Below are 21,690 nucleotides of genomic sequence, written 5' to 3' on the forward strand. Positions count from 1 at the left end.
GGATGTAAGCGGTGCTGGAGGTAGTCTGGGGGCAAAGCACGTTTCTTGGTTCACATGGCTTGTTCCTGGAGCTCTGGCCTGGTGCTGCTGTTGTTCTTTGCCTTGCTTTTCTCTCAGGATGGCTGTCTTTCTGCTGTCAGTCCTGCGCCTGCTTACTTTCTCAAGTCTCCTCAGATTTTTAACATCCTCTAACATCTCTTTCAAAACAGTATTCATCATCTTGTCTCTGAAAAGCAAAGAGGAAGGGAAGGTCAGTTATTTTTAATAGGAAGAAAAAAGTAGTGCAGCCATCATACTGTAGGAGAAGGAGTCTTCATTTTTCAGCATAGCAAGGAAATGGAAAAGCTGTTTCTGATGAAACTTTCAGTGTAGGGTAGTGCTCAGTGATTTTCAAACTAACAGCCTCAGATCCTGTACTTTCATGATGTAAAGATTTGTTTTTCCAAAACGAAATAAAGAAACACGCTCCCCATCACACAAAGGCACCTGGTTCATAGCTTACATTTTTTATATTCCCATTATTTCATTACTGAAATGAAATTCCCATTCCTCAGTGAAATTATCTCCAGTTTAGGTGAAGGGAAATTGCATCCAACTCTTTTAATGCTGTTTTAAAAATAAAAATAGGCAAACAATGTTCATGGAAGACTCGGGTGAACTACCCAGGTTTTCCTAAGTGCACTGAAAACCTATGCAAGGTGGGTTACAATCTCACTCCATTTATTATTTTAGCCTGCATGGTTGTACATATTCTGAATATCAAAATGTAATACAATCAATAGCAAATGAGTAAATGCATTCTGAGTATATGTTGACTTTTATTTTTTCTAGGCATACTCTGTCTACGATGAAGACATTGGATATTGCCAGGGACAGTCCTTCCTTGCAGCTGTGCTACTCCTCCATGTGAGTTAATTGCAAAATGAAAGCTTTGATATTTGAAGCCAAAGCAGCTTTAAAATCAGTAGTACTGGAACATAGTGTTTGACAGATATTTACTCTTGTTTATTTGTCTCTGTTCACTTTCCTGTTGTTGCTTTTTGGCAAATAGTGAATAATGGCTTCTATCTTTATGGATGTAGATTTCATTTATCTAGGAGAAATCCGATAAATTATCAAGCATTTCTGTGTCAAAAACAGACACCGATGAGTTACATCTTTTCTTTGAATTTAATTCTTATGTAGGTAAACTTCCTTTGGGTTTAAGGGAGATATTCTCAGAGTAGCCAACAGGAGCAAGCAGTCTCATTAATTTTCAGTGAGACTTTTTGTCCTAAGGACATTTTGTAATATCTTTTGAATGAGAGCTGAATTTGAACATTAGTATTTTAGCCTGTAACCAAGAACTGTACAAACTTGGATCTGTCACCTCCTGTATATGCGTATGTACATGTATGTGTATAGTGATAGGGAGATAAAGCCAAATACAAAAACTGTTTATTTAACTTTGATCATGTTTCAGTGGAAAAGAAGCAGATTCAAATAGTATGGATATTGGTGGATATTGTAAAGAATTTCTGAATAAAACTCCCCAGACATCAACAGCAACTCTAATTCAGGCCATTACCTTTTTCTATCAAGCTTTAATTAATAAATTATTAATCATGGTTGAAATATGCTTTAGATTGTGGTTTTGGATAGGACGTTGGTGGCATATATGTTACATATACTCTCCCTAAGGCATCAAGAAATCAAATTCTGATCAATTCAACTATAATTTGTAATTCCTAGTGAGATCTAAGACTCCTCGAATATTTATGGAGCATGACACACAGTGGAAGTGTTATAGAGAAGCTTTAGATTTCTCAAGAGTAAACCTGAAATTAGTCAGGTTATTGCAGTCCCACATATGCTGCAAATCACCTCATCTCTCAGTTATTTTGCGAGTAAGTTTTTACCAAAAGAAGTTGTTTAATTTCCACTGGAAGAATAAGCCAATTGCAATACGGGAGGGTTTTAGAAATGAGTAGGTGTCACATTCTTAATATTCAACTAATACTTAGCTCCTTTCTCTTGGTAGTGTGCTGTCATCATGATAGAGACTCACCTTTGTTTCTAGTGTTTCTGCAGTTAGAAGAAATTGCCCTGTTATGTGGGGAATACTAAATGGCAATTGCACTCATTTTAATTTGCCCTTTGTAATGTTTGCTTTCATAATAGGATATTAAACTGAAATAATCAGAGAAAGGGGGGAAGGGAAGCAGTGTCACTCATGTAAGTTGGGAGCTTCCCAGGATGTCCTTGAACTTGTATTTTTCTCAAATTTTCCAACCAATCTGTATCTGTGAAAGCTTGTGAGATCCTCTCTAACTCTCCAGTCTTTGCATGGATTCTATTCCCTTTCCTTTCCCCCTTTTTTTCTGGGACAGGCTATCATTTCTCTTCAGTGTAGATATCTTTCAGGGATGGTTGGATAACCTGAACTTCCATCCTGGCTTTTTGTGATTTTCCTGCTTTGGTGAAATCCCCATCAAAGATGAGCAAGTAATTTCCAGTCATGGGAGACCAGTGTTGCCAACTCTGATAGTTTTATTGTTAGTCTCATAATATTTGATTTTTTTTTTCTCACTGTCTAGCTCTTGGAATCATTACTACGTGAAAAAATAAAAATTCATTAAAAAAAAAAAAACAGGTAAATATCTGGCTTTTGTGATTCCAAGTAAAAATAATAAGGGACAGATATCTGAATGTTTAAAATCAGAAATGCCCAAAATAGGCATTTTCTTAAAAATAATAATAATTTTAAAAAAAGATAAACTTCATTTTATGATTTTGAATTCTTGGGGTTGGTAATATTGGAGAACCTACGTCCACAGAGTGAGGACTCCATGGCCTCTGTCTTTATGTCCTTTGGCCCAGTACTCACCTCTGTTCCCTCTCCCTGTGCTGGGGGAGGAATGACTGTCAATGCACGTGTGTCTGAGCATGCAAGGTAGGTGTGCTTGTGCATGAGCATCTGTCATTTTATTAGAAATAATTGTTACCTTACAAAAAATGTATGTGCTTTCATTTTATTCTAGAGCAGATTCGAGCTTTTTGGTCAGGATAAAACATTTTCTTCCCTTTTCTTTGTCTGCAGCCTTTATCCGCTGTCAGTGGGGATTGTTCTGACCAGATAAAATGGTGATAAAGAGCACTGAGATTTCTAAGAGCTTGTCCTAGGTGAATCTAGCCTGCAAAGATAGCTAGCAGCTGACTTGGCAGTTCTTTATTCCAACTAGTTATTTTTATATATGCTGTCTGAAAATGAAAATGTCCACACATGGCCCTGGAGACAGGGCATAATCATAGGCTGAATTACAAAAGATAAAACCCGGAAGGTAAATATCATCAGACTAAAATTCTCTTTGAAAAAATACTGAGCTTTGATCTATTGCTGATATTTGATAAGGGACTGGCACAAGAGTGAATGAGGGAGTGTACTAAAAGGTCAAGAATTGCCATTCTTGATACTCAGTAATTGTTTTCATTTGTAACAGTCTGGTGCCTGCAAAAGCACCGTGTTTTTTTCAAAGACCTGATCTGTGGCCTGCAGGGACTCTGCTTGTGCATGTCTCCTTCCTGCGTTACCTGAAGGCATGGGGGAAGAGGGAAATGGCAGCACTGGAGGTTTGATGACACAGGGCTTCCCACAAATTCAGCACTTTATAAGCTCAAGCCAATAAATCAGAGTGGTCCACATAGCTTTTCCATCAGTACCACCTTCTGAAATTCTGTTGGATGAGAAATTTTGGTCAAAATGGAATAGAGAGCTTATGGAGATATGGCTTCTGAAAAAAATCACAATGTTAATAAGGGGGAAGCGGTCCCTCCATGCTCCCAAGGAGGTTCCGTTGGCAAAACTTGTTATTTCCTTATTCATCATTTGAAACCTGACTTCAGAGATTTTCATGTCCTGGGGTTTGGATGAAAGTAAACAAGCGTTATTCTCACTAAGGGTTCTTTATCTTAGCTGTCCTGCTTTTTTCACTTCATCAAGTTTCTCTCGATAGAAATCAGTGTCTTGGGATGTTGTTTTTCTTTTTCTTCCCATTTATTTACTTATTTATTTATTTATTTATTTATTTATTTATTTTTAACTCATATTCTGTAGCTGAGAGTTGTGTGCTGGTTGATCTCGTACCTATTGGCAGAAAGAATACCGATGACAGTTATGCAGTTGTAGGGATTACATAAGCCTGTGATCTGATCCCACTGTTTCTTCTTCAGAGAAAGTCTTAAAGAGCCAAATCAAGGTGACCAGCAAGGAGAATAGTCTAATAGTCTAAATTCGGGGTGCTTTGCTGAAAATTTTAATATATCCCAGTTTTTGAATTCATTGTTCCTGAGGTATTTAAGCGTACGTGTGTGTGTGTGTGTTTCTATCTGTATAAAGAATTTCCCTCCTCAGCTCAGTTTTCTAAATTATGTTTGTGTATTTTTCCAGATGCCAGAGGAGCAGGCATTCTGTGTATTTGTGAAAATAATGTATGACTATGGCTTGAGGGATCTCTACAGAAATAACTTTGAAGATCTCCATTGCAAATTTTTCCAGCTGGAGAAGTTAATGCAGGTGGGGCCAGAGTAACAAATTATTCTACTTTTGTAAATGGAAATATTGGTGAGGAGACTAATGTTTTGCTTTCATAACCTACTGTATGATAAAACCCCTCTCCTTTAAGGTAGTATAGAACCAAAGCAGGGTAGTTTAATATCTGGATCCAAACATTGTGAGTCAGATTTATTTATAATTTCTTGTTTTCTTTCATATACCAATCTTGCTGCTAATCTTTGTATCGAAGCAGAGTATGTATCTGTGCTTTTTTCACTCTCTGTTTGCTTACTGTCTCTCCTCCCTGTTTTGTTATGCTACTTAGAGAGAATTTTTCTGTTCTGTTGAGGCCAGCGTATCTTTTGGACTCCCATCATCAGTGTCCTACTTCCTATGAATTGTGTTGATGGTTAAGAGGTCAGGCAAATCAGGACATCCTGATGCTTATGAAATACAGATCAAGTGTAGGTTATTTTACAGATTTTGCTGTAATTTCAGTACATCGCTCTTTTTCAGATGTAATTATATCATATTCAAAGCAATTTAAATAAAAGGTTGCAGGTTTTACACATTGGTGTTCTGACTAATAAGCACTTACTAACAGTCCATTAAGCCTTGACCTGGATTTCTGTTATTATAGTGAAAACTAGCTGCTAGAGTCATTTACCATAAATGAACATCCATACCTCTGAGATTTGTTAAAAACAAACAAAAACGTTCGCAGACCACAGTTAATTGAATGATCTTTTTTCAGATTTCAAACTGTGCATATTTCCTACTTGATCAAGTAGAATTTAATACTAATTAATTCGATTCTTAACACTGGTATATGGTCTTTTCAATATTTTTGTTATGGACATAAAGCTTTTTACTCCATTGACAGAAAATGAGTATATCATCAGGGTAGAGTATAATTATCGGTGATTATTTTGTGTTGGTTATATATGTTCCTAGTTAGAGACATTGTGTGATGAAGTCATGAACATTAGTGTGCTGTGCTGTTTTCATGCTCTGCAAGGTGGTCTATTACTTGTTTAGCCGAATAATTTGCAAGAAGACCCAGTTAAGAAGTAACTTTTAAAAACATATACCATGCATGACATAGATTTCACATCTGCTCTGCCTTTCTCCTGTTGAAGATTTTGTAATTTCTCAGTATTACCTAACAGTATGTTGTTTGACACCATGAGTGAATATTTTCCTACAAATTGTAACCATGGCCACTGAAAGTTATAAAGAAACATTACCATTGCTCTAAAGAAGCCAGGATTTCACTTTGTTATGTTTTTCAGTCTTTAGCAACCTGGTACTTGCTGGCAATGCAGATGATGAACCTGAAGTAATGAGTAATACTGAAACATTTATTTTTTCCTTTACTCTAGGAGCAGTTACCTGACTTGTATAGCCATTTCTCAGACCTCAATTTGGAAGCTCATATGTATGCATCCCAGTGGTTCCTCACTCTTTTCACTGCCAAGTTTCCACTCTGCATGGTCTTCCACATCATTGACTTACTACTTTGTGAGGTAAAAATACCTTGAATCAGGAATCCCTTTCTCCATCCCCCAAGTGTGTTAAGAACTTTCATCTTTCTTTGTTTCATTTCATTGGAGTCATTTACAATTTAATTTCAAAATGTGTATACTAAATTCTTTAGAAACCATGGTTATATCAAGAAAGATGTTCAGTGAAATGCTGGTTTGGTTTTCAAATTAGAATGGTGGATCGCTTCATTCTTTGTGAAGGGATCTAATTAAGAATATGTAATGTACACATCTGTTCTAATTTAATTTGTTAAATAATTTATTCAAAGTTAGGAATTCTAATCTTTTGAAGATACCTAGTAGGCTTTTAGTAGGAAAACTCTCCAGATTTTCTGATTCAGAATGCCTAAAGACTGTAAGGATATTGCATGCTGCTTTGATGGCCTGGTATTAAACAAATAATGAGAACTGGTAAGCATCTCAATTGAATGAAGCTCTTTCCTTCCTATTTTATTTCTAATATTCCAACTAAGGAATACATTACTGCAAGTACAGAATGGTACATTTCTGCATTGTAGACATGTGCACTTTGTTTAAAAAAATAGAATGGAATGGGAAAAAAAAAAAGGAATGTTAATTTTGGTGAGATGTTAGTACTTCTTTTTGTCACTGAGAAGTCAGGGCATAGAGATGGTCATATTCTACTTGTGTATTTTGAAAAATATGTATATATAATTGATATTTTCAGATGCAAAGGGCTTCATGAGTATGAAACACTGCTGGCTCTAGTTTCTTCTGTTCATTTCTTGCTGTGAAGTATTCTACTTGTGAATTTTCAGTCTTGCTGCACACATGTTGGTAATATTAATTGCAAAACAAATATCGTCCACTACTCATAACTCAATATTTTTTCCTTAAGAGTATTACTTCTGCATATTGGTGCTCAGTTATCAAAAAGAGGTGAGCTAATACTTCCAGAAATCAATTCCATGTTTCCATATGTTTTACTTTTGACTTATCTGAGCTCTGATTTTTCACTATGCCTTGATTATTTAAGTAAGCAAATAGAAAGAGAGCAGAAGTTGTTAGTCTTGTTTCATCTTTGCCCTCCTTTTTGCAGAGATGGTTATGCAATAGATGAACATAATACTCTGACCACTTTTGAATTGTTAGCGAGCTCATTTTCAGAATGGACTTCTGGTGTGGATTTGATCATTCTTTGTTAGTTAAGTTTATTTCTTCATTCTGATATTGGTGTACAGTTGATCTCAGAAATAACTGTTTTAAGAAATCGTTTGTCAAGAAGTACAGAACACCATTTCCTGGTGGCAATTATTCTGCTAGCAGTATAGTTACGTCCTGTCTTAAGCTCTTGCACTTACTATATTAAGTTTGATGACAAAATACGCTGAAGAAATATTTCAGTCATTGTTAATATAGATTTAAAGTTTACAATGAAAAAAAAAAATCTTCCCCATTAAATATCTCACGTCTGGCAGTGTTCATCTCAAAAGGTCTGAAGGAATTTCTCTGGGAAGGAAGGTGAAGGAATACAAGAAGAAAGTGATAGAGTCAACAGTAGAGTCTGCTAGGGAAAGAGAAACTTGTTAGCATCTGTGAAGGGTAACCACATAAAGCTAGAGAAACGTCTTTTACAACAGTTAAAAATAAATCAGAACTGGTAAGAAAATTGATTTCAAATGGGAAGATGCATGCAGACATCTTGAGAAACAGTGGGGCAATGCGTAAACAGCATACTGAGGCAACAGCGTAGACTATCAAACTGCTCCTAATGTTCATGAGTCAACCAGTCTGGAGTAGCAGGCAATTAGTTCTGAGAATCTGTGAAAGAAGCATAGACTAAAATTACATTAAAATGAAGATCTAGTTGGCCCTCATCGTAGAAGGAAAATGATATCAAAGGACTTGGGTCTGTTCAGCCTGGAGAAAAGAAGACTGAGAGAGGATCTCATCAATGTTTATAAATACCTGAGGCGTGGGAGACAGTGGGATTTGGCCAACCTCTTTTTAATGGTTTGTGGGGACAGGATAAGGGGTAATGGTCACAAGATAGAGCACAGGAAAATTCTGTGCCAACATGCAAAAGAACTTCTTCATGGTGAGGGTGACGGAGCATTGGAACAGGCTGCCCAGGGAGGTTGTGGAGTCTCCTTCTCTGGAGATATTCAAGGCCTGTCTGGATGCTTACCTGGGCAACTTGCTCTAGGGAGCCTGCTTTGGCAGGGGGGTTGGACCCGATGATCTCTTGAGGTCCCTTCCAACCCCTACAATTCTTTGATTCTGTGTGATTCTGTGACTAGACAGACTAGGCAAGAAATCATTCCTTAATGAGGGACTGAAATCATATTGTGAAGCTGTCTGTCCAGTCAGCCTCTAGAAGGAGCGAAGGAGCAGTCAAAAAATAATTTTGGTCTGCATTAAATTGCTCTTTACTTTATCTCTGAACAAACAGCATGCCTGTAATTCCAGCAACTGGAAGGAGAAAAAAACAGTTGCAGCTGCTAACACCAGAGCATATTCTTCTGGAAATAAAAAATAAAAATCTTTGAAGCTTTTTTTTTTTTTTTTTTTTTTTTTTTAATAAGCTTCCAGCCTTCTCATTAATTTTTCATAAGTACAGATGAATTTTAAGTAGCTTCAGTTTCCTTCCTGGCTGTGCTTTCTCCATATCTCTGTTCTGTCAGTCACTGACAAACTGTTTACATCACATGCGACTCCTATGAAAGAAAAATATTGGAGGAAGAAAAAGACTTAAACCATTGCTGCCTGGGTGCTGCAAACTGGACATCCCAAGGGAGGTTCTCTGGTGCTCACAAAAGTACTTGAGTTATGGATGGACAGTTTGGGTCATCCAGGAATTCTTGGATGAGATTTGTCTTTTTAGTTTTTGACTCTGGCTGGAAGAGTGACGTTGACCATTACAGATACCTTTTAACTCTCAGTCCAGAGAGGACTGGGGAGGTGGGCACATCTGCTTCCCTTGCTTGTGTTGTGGGATGGCAGCAGCCCAGCTGGGACGTGGCCCTCCTGAGCAAGACCAAATCCAGGGATGTGGCAGCCCATGAACTATTTGATACATTGGGATATGAGAATAATCGAGAAACTTTTAAAATCACATCAAAATGCGTGCCATGACGTTGAAGGTCTTTTCATCATTCTCAACTTAAATATGACTTGATAGATAAATAAATAAATAAATAGCCCAAACTCGTATGAGTTTTGGACTTGCTGTGACCTGTACATGATTCTTTCATCCTGTTGTCTTCCTCTGACCTTTTTTTTTTAAGCCATATGCAGGCTGTTGAAGATGTCATTCAACCCCCAAATTTCCAGTGGCCTTAGAATTCTGCCTTGATAACTGTAGGACAGAGTCTGTCACCTAGAGTTATCCAAGAAGGAAATGTATTGAAGTGATTTGTCTTTCCTTGGACAGCAACTTGAAGAAAATTTCAGGCTTGCAGGCTGGTAATCCATAGTGCCATGGTACATATTATAAGGCTCAATACTTCACGTTTGACTGTAATAAAATAAAAAATAATAATAATAAAAAAACAACCTGTAGATCCAGTTGAAAGCTTTTAGATGATTACAGCAAAGTGCTTGCTTTTGAGCTTGGCTACGCAGATAAATTTGAACATGTCAACATCAGCTGAAGATCTTTTTACAAGGCTCCTTTTAGCTGCCTGTTTCAACACTTCATTAGCCTCCTTTTGCTATTTCTATTTGCATTAAAGGGTAACTTTATGATAAAAATCCAAGTGCTATGTGGACTTGTTGGTCTTATCCATCAATGTGATATTATGGTATTGAACACCTTTTGAGTCTGCTTTGTTTTGCTGCCTTCTTTTACTGCAAATTTTAAATTATTTGTTTAACTTTTAACATTCAACTTCCTTTTGCATTTTAAAATTTACAATTCAGAATTAAAATATGTCTTTTAGAAGTACTAAATAAGTGACATTAAGAAAAGGGGGAAAAAAGGAGAAAAGGAGAAAACAGAAAGGAAAAAAATGGTTGACAGACAACTTAAAAGCATTTTTTAAAATTTCATGAGAAGAAAATACTCAAATCAGTTGGGGGATGGGTGGACACACACACATACACACACAAGCTCAAGGTTTTATTTGGTTATTACGTGGTTATTAACCTGGAACTTTGAAGCTTTATTACTAATCTGCCTTTGTCTGGCTGTTTTTGTGTGCAGTTCCTGAAGATACAAAATACACAAGATTGCACATCTTTCCTTTCAAGGAGTATAAAAAAAACCCTGCATGCTGCCTTTTTGGGGCTGGTACAGAAATTTATATATTATAGCGTCAGTAATTATATAGTCTTCTTACAAGAATTAATAGTTTGACTACTGAGCTACGATTTTATGATCAGAACTAAATAGGAGAGGAAGCAACTGGTTATCTGTCACTTTTGAATATTAAATAATTCAATGTTTTCTATACAGCTAGTATCAGAGAAGTGAAACTGCATTTCCCAGGACTACATAGCAGCGCGGGGGAAGATGTTGGCTTTTGTTTATCAAGTATCACATTTTGAATTTTGTATAAAGTGGCTTTTATAATCAGTTTTGAGAAACTACCTGTGATGGTGAAGGCTAATGGGTGTGGGCTTTTATTATTATTATTATTATTAATTATTATTTATTTATTATTATTATTATTATTATTATCATTATCATCATCATCATCATCATTATCATCATTATATTTTATTTTAAATAGAAATTAAAGTGTGCCTTCTTGCTGGTAAATGAACACCTATCGATGGTGAAACCGTGGCCCTGTGTTATATAGGCGTGGTGCCTGGGAGCACTGCTTTGTAATGAAATAATGAAAACCTTAGACAACGTATAGCTATCAGTGCTGAGGCTGTGGTTTCTGTCTTACATGTGCCATACTGAAGAAGGGGTGTCCCAGGACCCCCTGAGCTGTGTGAAGTCGCTCAGATGCTAAGACCAGCCATCGCTGAGCGTTCATCCTAACTGCAGAGTGGGTACCCCAATGGGCTGCTGGTTTGTGTCTGTCACTGCCAGATACTTCTGTGATCCCTTCAGCAGAGTTGAGAAAGAGCAGATTAATGTTTTAATTTATTAAACTTCCTCAGGAACCAAGTCAGGAACAAGCCCACTTCCTCTGTAAATCGACATGCAGATGAAGTGTGAATTAAGTAAAATATTGTGCCTGGATTTTTATCTTCTGTAGAGCCACAGGGAAAGATTTGGAAAATTTTTGGAATTAATGATTGTTGTGACATTGTTTGCATTTGTTAACCCTTCAAGCTGTGACAGTTTTAATAAACCTTACAACACAGCTGACAGGGCTTGCTAAAAATCAAATCTATTTCAGTAAAAACACATTAAAAACAAGACTGAAGTAATGAGTAGATATAGATCTGTGCTGAAACTTCCCTCATTATTCCCATGCTATTTACAAAAGTAAAGCCAATGTCGTATGTGTGAGCTGGAAAAGGCTGGCGGGGTTGTTTGTTTTCCTTCTTATGAATGCAGGCAATGTGACTGGCATGCAGACTGCGTCCTTCCTCCTGCCCGGTGCTCCTTGCGTTATGGCTGCTGGGGAGCCAAGTCTCCTTTTGGAAGTCTTTATCAGCCACTGTTCCTTCTTGCAAAGAGACTGGAAAGGATTTCTTTCTGAGGCTGTTACAGTTGGGTTTTAAGTGGCTTAAGATGAAGGAGAGTGGGCTGTGTCTCAGGCTGCAGATGGAAGAGACTCGGATTTGAACATGTGTGTCCACTTGGGTAACACTGGTGTGCTACCTTTGGGGCTTGAGTGTGTCCCAGAATAATGTTACAAAAGCATAGCTACATTTGTGCAGTGTTCTTAAATCAAAGTATGACATGTACCTATACATACAGCATGTGGAGAGTCTCTTATCTCCTAAAACAGATCCTACTTTAAATGTTGTGAGGCAAAAGAAAGCTAGAAAATTAAGGTGATCCATAACCTAGAAAAAGGTAAGGAATTTTAAGTTGATTATCGGTGGAATAGAAATGACTTTTCTGCATCAAGAAGCATCTGCTGACATATCAGCTGTTATCATCATCTTCATTGCAAAAACCTAGGGTGTGCAGTAGGGTTAGCTCAGGTTTTCTGGCCCTGGATGCTTTGCTTTTATGTATTTAGGTGAATTATGTAAATCCATGCTAAAAGAAAGTTTAGCTTAATTTGTCTGATGACTACTGCCATGTTATTTTTCAGTACTAGAAGATAAACTAAAAAGAATGAAAAAAGGATGTAGTATTTGATTGGGTGCTTTATGGATGAGCAACTTTTTGAAGTTGTACGTGTGTGTTTGAAATGTTCAGATTATTATAATTAAGATTTTAAATTTATTTTCTAACTGAAGGCCATAAGAAGCATTGGGTGTTGGGATATAAAATTTCAATCAAAAGCAGAAATATTAGAGGTATATAACAAAATGTTCTATATTGCCACAGGGATACACAGGATGCTCTATTAACTTTTAAAGCTATACAGATTTTATAAGAATTCAAGTGTGGATTGAGGAGAAGAGTATTTTAATAGAGCACATTCAAGAGGTTCTTGGAGAGACATAAGATTTAACACAACCCTTTACACTGTGTTGTCCAGCTGTTCCTGTGAGCATCCATAATTTATGTGTCTTCCATTCATAGCTGCAGCTTGTTTATCCCCAAAATAACAAGGCTGGTGATAAATGCTCAGCATGAGCAAAGAAAAAACTGCCTCACAGCAATCTGCAATTCAAGATAACTTATGTGAACAGAAGGTACCTTTTTGGTGATGTTGATAAATGTTGTGATCCCAAAACATTGGGGCTGCTTCTGTTCTGAGATGCAGGTGAAAAGTTGCCGAAGATGAGGGATCCAAGTGAATGACCTAGTTGTGCCTTACTGGGGTGAGACAGCTCATGTTGTATCACAATATGTCTCTGAATTATTTTCTCCATCGCTACTGAAAGATTTTAGCCACTTACTAGTTGATGTTCACTTGGTTGATTTTTCTAGGAATACAGTTAATTTCCATAATGCTTGCTTAACACCAGTGCCATCTGCTGTATTTAAGTAGCAGCATAGTCTAGGCAGCTTTGGCAGTACTGAAAAACACTTCAGAAATAACTGAAGGAAAAGGATCACAAATAGGAGAGTGATATTCTGTGAACAAATCCAGGAAGCTAAGCTAATTTGGGGACTGTTTTTAAAAGACAGGGTGGTGCAGCCTGCCTCTGCCAAAACACATTCTGCTACTTTGTACTTGGAACTTGAGGTTGTGCCGTATTTTTTGATAAAATATGTAAAATCAGAAAGTAAACTTTGCATTCAGGTGCATGTTGGAGAGGGGCAATGAAGGCAAAGGCAAGGGCCAGGGCTGTGTTGTCACTGGGAAAGGGACATTATGAATAACAAGTGTTGGGAAAGAGATCAGATGGTGTGGGGGCATGCATTTTCCTTGTGTTGTGTGACTGGGGGAACATGCAGAGGGGAAGGAGACACGTCTCTCTCAACAGGTGGTCTGAGCCCCTCATCTTGTCTCTTCTGAAGAAACTCGGGGTCTGGAAGATTTCTGCTCCTCTTAATGTGTCTAATGGTCATCCCCTTTCCCTGTGAGAGTTGGAGGACCTGTCTGTCTACAGAGATCTGAGGTCTCTTTTTCCATCCCCTGATGTGGATTCAGGCTCCTTTCTCTGTCCCTGTATTAATCAGGTTAAGAAAGAGGGAAAGGAATGTCGAAAGGCCATCAGATTTAAACCTCTGAAAACCAGAAGAGCCAGGACCTGATGTTAGTAGATGGCTTGGTCAAGCAAATGGAGAAGGCATGCTGCCAGCCCATAACCAGCTGCCAGTGAATTAGGAGCATGCCACTGCAGAAACACCAGATGTCAGGGAGCAATTTGATATGTAGAAATGACTTAAAATCCCATGGCTGTAATGTTCGTTCTTTGAAAACAGTCACAGAAGCTGGACAGAAAAACAGCTAATCTCATAGCACTCTTGACCTTCATCCAGCCTTAGCAACATCTTAGAAGCAAATTATGTAAAAGTCATCCAAAGCATCTAAATATTTACTAGCACTCTTAAATCACATTCATTTCTGTTAGAAGCAAGCAACCAAAGAAAATTTAATGCAAAATCTTATTTTCATGGTTTCCTGGTACTATTACTCACATGCCTTTTCATGCTGTAAAATACAGAAAAATAGCACAATGAATACTGAATCCCATGGTACCATTTTTAATTATCTCCATGGTACCTGCTTATCTAATAATTCAGTCAACTGGTTTTAATTGGGTTTGTGTATTACCCACCGCATTGTAGCATCAGGATGGAGATATGTGCATTTTCTTTGCTTCTTTTACATGTTTATAACATTTCCTGCTGTGAGTTTTTGTTGGAGCAATATATATGGGTGCACTGCAGGAAAACCAGTTTGCAAAGTCAGCTGTACCTCATACTTTAGCAGTAAGATCTTTTTGCAATATTTCTTTTCTCCAAGATAACTGTTTAGTAAGAAGGCTGTCCGTTGCTTATACAAACCTTTATATTTTACACAATAATAAGATCAAATTTTTGTAGCTTTTAGTTCTATGAAATCAAACCAGAATTTGAAAATTAAGTTTCTTTTGGCCTACTAGAGCAAGAACTGTGAAGTAATTTTCCAGTGGAACTTAGCAATTCTTTTTGTGTGTGTCCATGATCTGCTAGGTTAGCAAGAGCTAATAATTCAAAGGGTATGTTAGTAGCTAAAGCAATAACCATGACTGAACACAAATGCATGTGGATGAGCTGTGTACAAGTGCAGACAGTCTTTGTAGCAAGAACTATACCTTTTATCTGGTGCTTTATTTGAGTGAGTTGGCCTTTCTTTCCTTTAGTTGTCCTGTTGCTGAACTTGCATAAACGCATGAGCCTATGCATCTAAGTAAAAGATCCAAATTAATGTGCAGATCCCTGCAGAGTGTGCTCCAAGTCTGCATTACTTACAAAGAGAAATTTGAGCTTCAGAGCATGTATTTGTGGTGTCAGCAAAGTAAATATATTTGTGACATTCCTAAAATTTGTTGTGTATTCTCAACATATTACAGTTGCCAAACAAATGTTTTGCTGAAAGCAATCCAAAACATAAATAGAATTTTAATTCTCCTTTAGAGTTTGTAACCCCAATTACCCTCTACAGCTCTTTTGAAAGAGTGTGCAGTCAAACACATCATTATGAAACACTTTCAAATAATGAAACAATGTCAAATGAACTTCAGTGGAATAGCTAATCTCTCTCTCTTTTTTAAAGGGAAAAGAAAATGGAAAATTCAGTTATTAGAAAACTAGCACAGGTTAACTGGTTCTTGATGACATGTCATGTGAGTCTGGAGACTTCTCAGCCCATCCTTAAGTGCTTATACATTCTTCTTCACTTGGCGTGGAGCTTCAGGGAATGTTGCATCGATATCTTCCCTACTTCCCACTATGTGTCACTCATATCTAGGAACAAAGCCACAGATAAGGGCGTTCATGTTAAATGAATTTCTCATACATTCTTTGAAGAGATTCACTTCCTTTTATTTGTGGAAATGATGCGGGGGTGCTGCCCTGGAATCAGAGGAAGGTCTGTCAGATGGTTTGGGCTGGAGAGGGATTGTTGCTAGTATTTAATGTAGCCTAACTTCCCAATAGGCTTCTGTCAGCTAAGTAAAGCTTTAAAATGTGTGATAAACACCAAAGAAGTCCCCATGACAAATGTTGTCCAGATACTGTGTGATTAAATTGTTTGGCCTAACTCGTCTGTCTTCTTTGTGCCAGGCTGGTGAGCTTTGGCCTGTATGAGTTTGCTGCTTCCTCAACACCCTTTTTTCCTGTCTCTTGGCAGATTTGCTAGGTCAGATGGATAACTGTGCCTCCTCGCTTCTACAGGAAGCCACTAGCACCCTTTTTGTTGCAAATCACACCCAATAAGACCACTTTAATAGGCTCTTTGTCATCTTTGTTTGTTATTCCTTGTTCCCAATCCACTTTGAGGTCTTCGTGGAAGTCATCTCATTTCAAAGCGCACGGCCAGTCAGCAAGTCGAACTGAGGGCACCTCGAGGAGGGCTTCTGTCTTTACGGGGAGTCACAGCTGCAGAGGGTGTTAGGGAACGGGGAAAACCTCTCACTAGAAGAAGGTTAACATAATAAAATTTCCACTTATTTTAAGCCAGCCTTAATGTCAGTGTACGTGTATCATGCGGTTGAAGCATTACATTTTTGGAGTCTCAGGAGATATGGTTTCAGGGTTTTGCTCATGAGAATTAGCTAGAACCTGATGGAAAGTTCAGTCTTTTAACATAAATTTAGACAAATGGGTACATGATAAGCAGGAGCCTTAGAAGGTTGTAAGATAGCACAAAGGTTGGGAAAGGGAGCATTTCCATTTCTCTTACCTCCTTGACTGCAGAATAGCAGAGTTGTCTGCTTTGACATGGGTTTGTTCATTCTCCAGAAGTCCTGAGCATGAGCACTTTCATGGACCTCCTTGAGGCCTCTACACAAGCTTAAGAGGGTTCATAAATAACACCTGCTGGAAGAAAGAAGATACTGTGCAGATGCTTGACTGGACAGATAAGCCTCTAGACAGGCTGTCGTAGGAGCTGCTGGGCTTTCTGCAAAATGCTAACTAAAAGTGCTGTGGAGGAGCATATCCACACACTGTGTTCCTGGGGCTGTTGCCCATGGGCTTCATGTCTGAAGCTGCACACTGTACACCCCTCCAGCATGTGTGCAGCATCAGTGAACCCCTTGGGGTGCAAAACAAGAGAATGGCTGCATGAGGAATGATATGACACAATGATAGGCCCCCAACCATTCCTGTGCTCTAATAACAGTTCTGGTTTAGAATCCTGAATATTTTTAATTTTGGCTGTTGCATGTTAAACAAGTGAGTGCTTATTGACAACTTTCATGTTTGCAAGGATGTTTTTAATATTAAGATGAGATCTTCATGACATTAAAGCATTTGCTTCAAAACGGGTTAAACATAGGAACTTTGGTTTTAAAGAGTAATTACCTAAAGCTTATTTAATATGGGCTCACTCCTCTTCCCAGTTGTGGATGATTTGTATGTACTTTCATTTTTCCATTATAAAATTGCTGGAGGGATATTGCTAGCAATGATTTATATGTCTGGTACACATTGGTATTTTTGGTACTTCTGCTTCTAAAATAGATGGAGGAGTTTAAGCTGAATCTTATAAATCAGTGTGTTGTAAATAAAGTAGGCTTTTAAATAAGAGATTGTGGGGAAAAAAAAAAAAAGAGTTGAGCTAGCCTCCTTTTTCATAATCATAATCATTAAATTTGGCTATATCAGAACAGTCTTCCATGCGCTAGGAAAAAGTCATTCAAGTATGCGGATCAGTGATTACACAATGAGTTGTTAAAATGGGTGGGTAAGGTGCTGCACTGGAAATGTAAAGCATTGTGCTGGATATCCAAACACCCGAGCAGAAGTCATCTCCTATTCACCCAGCTGTTGACGGGTATTCATCCTTAAGGTGCAGAAAGTCCGAGCTGGTCAGCATGGAGCTGCCGTTGCCTGCAGCACTTGCAGCCTCTGCTCTGCAGTGTTGCCTTGGTGTGGGAGTTACCTCTCCTGTGGAGGAAAGGGAAAGGTGCAAATTGCTTTCTGTTCTCAGGAATAATGGGGTGCCAATGCAGTTCTGTATAAACGTCTTAAGTCTTTTGGCTTTCTCGTTTTTGGGTGTTTGTGGGTTGAACATCTAATGTAACATTAGGGAATCTGAGAGCCACCCTGGGCATGGTGAGGCAGGAAAAAGAGCTGGGGATCCTCAAGGCAGGAGGAAACCCATCTCTGCCACATTTGTTCTCCATACAAAGAGTTATGACGAGGAGAAACAGGAAGAAGCGTGATTAGTGTGAATTCATGAACAATTTGAGTTTCAGGCAAGTCAGAAAAAAAATATTTAAAAAATAAATGAAGACTGGTTTTGTTTTGTTTTATTTTTCTTTTTTCTTTTTTCTTGCTAGTGCCAGAAAATATACAGGACATGAATTCCTCAGTAATCCAACAGTTATGCATTGTACCTAGTCATAAAATAACTAAATCTGATCAACCAGTTAGAAAGAAAGCAGAATGTTTGCCATAGCTTGTAGTTGTGACTCTCATTTATACATTGAATGCTCATATTGAATCCTCTCTGTTAGTAAATAATAGTTGTTAATGTGTCATGACTGTGTGCAATGAAGTGATGGCTTCAAGTGGATATTTGGAATAAAAGTGGGAGTGCTGTGAACTTAATTCACTGCTGCTGGTGCTCTGGTGTTAAGTGTCTTGACTGAAATTCACAGCCAGACTTTTTTTCTATTAAAATTAAGTATAAAGAGCAAAATAACTATTGTATTTGAAATATTTGTTATCCCCTGTGGAAGGGAGTTTCCCTTGAATGTTTTTTTTTTTTTGGTTCAGTCCTGCTGCAATTGTGACCTCTAGTGGAAAAAGCCAGTTTGTTATCATAATGATGATGCATCAAATTGCAAAGTAATTCATTGTCTTGCAATATTCATTATGGCTGATGTAGTAGCATTTCCAAGACTAATTAATGGTAAAATCCCTTCAAGGCACTGTATGTATATAATGACTGTATCACTTGCATGCAAATCTGTTAAGACATTTTTAGATATCTACTCTGAAAGATGTTACAAAGAAAGATTTATCTTTCTATTAAAGAAACATGCAAGAAGATATGTTAAATATAATCCAGGATATACGGCATTCTGAACACGAAGGACATGAGGCCCACATGGCTCTGTGCCAGGTCCTGCACTTTGGCCACAACAACCCCATGCAGCGCTGCAGGCTTGGGGCAGAGTGGCTGGAAAGCTGTGCAGAGGAAAAGGATCTGGGGGTGTTGGTGGATGCTTGCCTCAGCATGAGCCAGCAGTGTGCCCAGGTGGCCAAGAAGGCCAACGGCATCCTGGCTTGTATCAGGAATAGTGCAGCCAGTGGGACCAGGGAGGTGATTGTCCCCCTGTACTCTTCTCTGGTGAGGCTGCACCTCGAGTGCTGGGTTCAGCTTTGGGCCCCTCAGTACAGGAAGGACATTGAGGCCCTGGAGCGTGTCCAGAGGTGGGCTATGAAGCTGGTGAAGGGCCTGGAGCACAAGTCCTGTGAGGGGCGGCTGAGGGAGCTGGGGGTGTTTGGGCTGGGGAAGAGGAGGCTCAGTGGAGACCTCATTGCTCTCTGAAAGGAAGGGGTGGGGAGCTGGGGGTCGGCCACTTCTCACAAGTAACCAGTGACAGGACTTGAGGGAATGGCCTCAAGTTATACCAGGGGAGGTTCAGGTTGGAAATCAGAGAAATTTCTCCTCAGAAGAGCAGTCAGGCACTGGGACGGGTTGCCCAGGGAGGTGGTGGAGTCACCGTCCCTGGGGGTGTTTGAGGAGAGGTTGGACCTGATGCTTAGGGACATGGTTTAGTGAGTGACATTGCTGGTAAGGTAATGGTTGGACCGGATGAACTGGGAGGGCTTTTCCAGCCTTAATGTTTCTATGGTTTTATGATAACACAGCAAATAAGAATTACATAAGGTATTTTTCATATTTGGGTGATCTTGAAACTATTTATAAAGTTAAATAACCCAGGTAGGTAGGCACAGCTGCTACTGCCAGGCAGAGGGGGGTGCACACAGCAGTGGGGCTGCTGGCCCTTGGCTGGCTGTACAGCAGAACCCCAGGAGCACTTTCAGCTAAGGTGCTCTAAAGGGGCATCCTTCAGTGTGTGCTCCCTTGGCTTCTGAGAAAATCTCAGGCTCTCAGTTGTCAAAAAGATGCTGAAAAATAGTGGAGGAATGGAATTCCAGATTTTTGTATAAAACAAGTGGAAATGTAGCCTTTTTCACCCCTCTGTAGTCAGTAAATGAAGTGCTGTGTGATTTCTTTGATTTTTAAGTGATCAGATATTGGCACTGTATCATTTACCGAATGGATTTCTGTATACATGTGTTTCCAGCTTTTGTGAACCAGAAATCAGACTATTTGATGCAGATATCGATTTGCTGACCTATGAAATGGTTTTGACTTAGGCTATTACCACTTGTATTTTGTACTTGTGGTTTTTTGTTGTTGCTTTAATGGTGTATGTGAAAGATTTTACATGATTAATCCTGGCTTTCCGTTACTAGGCAAAAATCTTATCATCTTACCATTTTCTTGAGGACCTGCTTATGACAATATTCTGCACTGTTCATGAAAAATATTGGGAGGAACCAAAAATCTGGAGGGATGTCCTGTGACATGCAGGGCACCTGGCTAATGACAGTGAGATTCCTAAAGCTCCCAAGAGCCTTTATTTTCTCCAGCCAGGAGTTTGGAAGCTGGGCCTTGGGGCTTTAATGATGAACTTTGAAGTGTAGCAGAGAAAAGAGAGGCATTCCCTAGGGATTTGCAGTATCTCGTCAAAGATGCTACATAATGATAAGTAATAGGGAAAAGAGATTTGTATATGGGGAATGATTGAAATCTCTTTCTTCTTATTTTTCAGGGCATGAACATAATCTTTCATGTAGCCTTGGCTCTCTTAAAGGTAAGCCATTGATTAGAAGCTTTTTTATTCAACCGTATGGAATGTTTTCTCCAGCTGAATGTATTGTGTTGAAAGGGAATGATAATGGTGGGACTTCTGGGGGAGGGAGCAGAGGAGAAATATCATAGGTAGAGGTGTCTTCAGAATTACACTTACGGTAGATTTGTATTTATTAAACTTAATCATGATCCAGTGCTCCTGGAACAAGGAGTGCAGTCTCAGGATTTAAGTGTCTTCCATGCAATTACTATTTAGAAAACAATTATGATTCACTTCACAGTGTATTTCTTTTGTGGCTTGATTCTTTCATATCAATACGCAAGAAAAGTAATTGAATATTATTTGGTATTAAATGTATTTGTAATGCCAAGAGAGGAATGGAAGCCTTTTATGAAATGGGTAACTTCTACCTTTCGTTTAGGTGAACAGCGTTTACCTAAAGCACAAAAACCCCACTGACCTCTAGGTAAACCGCTGGTCCTTTGGATGGCAGCAAGACAGCTCAAAAGTAACTTATATCAACGTTCACAAGTTGTGCAGTTATGTAACCTGGCTTTGAGACTGTGGGTGTACACCCAGCGGTCAGAACAACTCCTCAGAAAACGTGATGAGCGTTAGAAAGGACTAAAATCCTTAACTCAGACAAGTCATACTGCAAATTTATTTTTCAAGCCCAGTTTCTTTTACTAGACAATGCTCAGTCTTTTTATTTTATGTACGTTCCACAATACACTGTTTTTCCAGTTGAACTTTTCTCTTTGGCCTTTCCAGGAGAGGAAAATTCAAGGAAGTATTTTGTTAGTGTTATTATAAAACTATTTTCTAGGCTAAGGAGTTTTAAGAGTTGTTTTCTAATTCTGCTTGTAGCGATTCTTCTTGTGCTTACACAGGATTCTCTATCTGCCTCTTTTGGTAGTAATGGGCTTTAAATGGTAAGGGAAGTATTATCCTGATAAAATATTTCTGTATCATAGCCAAAAACAACTGTGAAGAAGATACAGCTAAGTAAACTAGGATTCTAAATCAGAAGCGCTCACATCAGAGCACATTTCCATAGTGTTACCAGCACAGGGCTGG

The 21,690-nt window shown here is 38.5% G+C and overlaps 1 protein-coding gene across 11 annotated transcripts in view; it reads left to right on the forward strand.

Moving 5' to 3' along the window:
- The window catches only part of RABGAP1L (RAB GTPase activating protein 1 like), a 255,581-nt gene that overhangs the window by 156,024 nt on the left and 77,867 nt on the right, over window positions 1–21,690 (forward strand). For all 11 annotated transcript variants that reach the window (XM_068690408.1, XM_068690406.1, XM_068690409.1 and 8 more), the window contains 4 exons: window positions 832–906; window positions 4,427–4,552; window positions 5,914–6,057; window positions 20,572–20,613. In XM_068690408.1, the coding sequence (XP_068546509.1) occupies window positions 832–906; window positions 4,427–4,552; window positions 5,914–6,057; window positions 20,572–20,613 (387 nt within the window). The remainder of the gene's footprint in view (window positions 1–831; window positions 907–4,426; window positions 4,553–5,913; window positions 6,058–20,571; window positions 20,614–21,690) is intronic.

The sequence above is a fragment of the Anas acuta genome, chromosome 8 (genome assembly GCF_963932015.1).
Source record: "Anas acuta chromosome 8, bAnaAcu1.1, whole genome shotgun sequence".
NCBI lineage: Eukaryota > Metazoa > Chordata > Aves > Anseriformes > Anatidae > Anas > Anas acuta.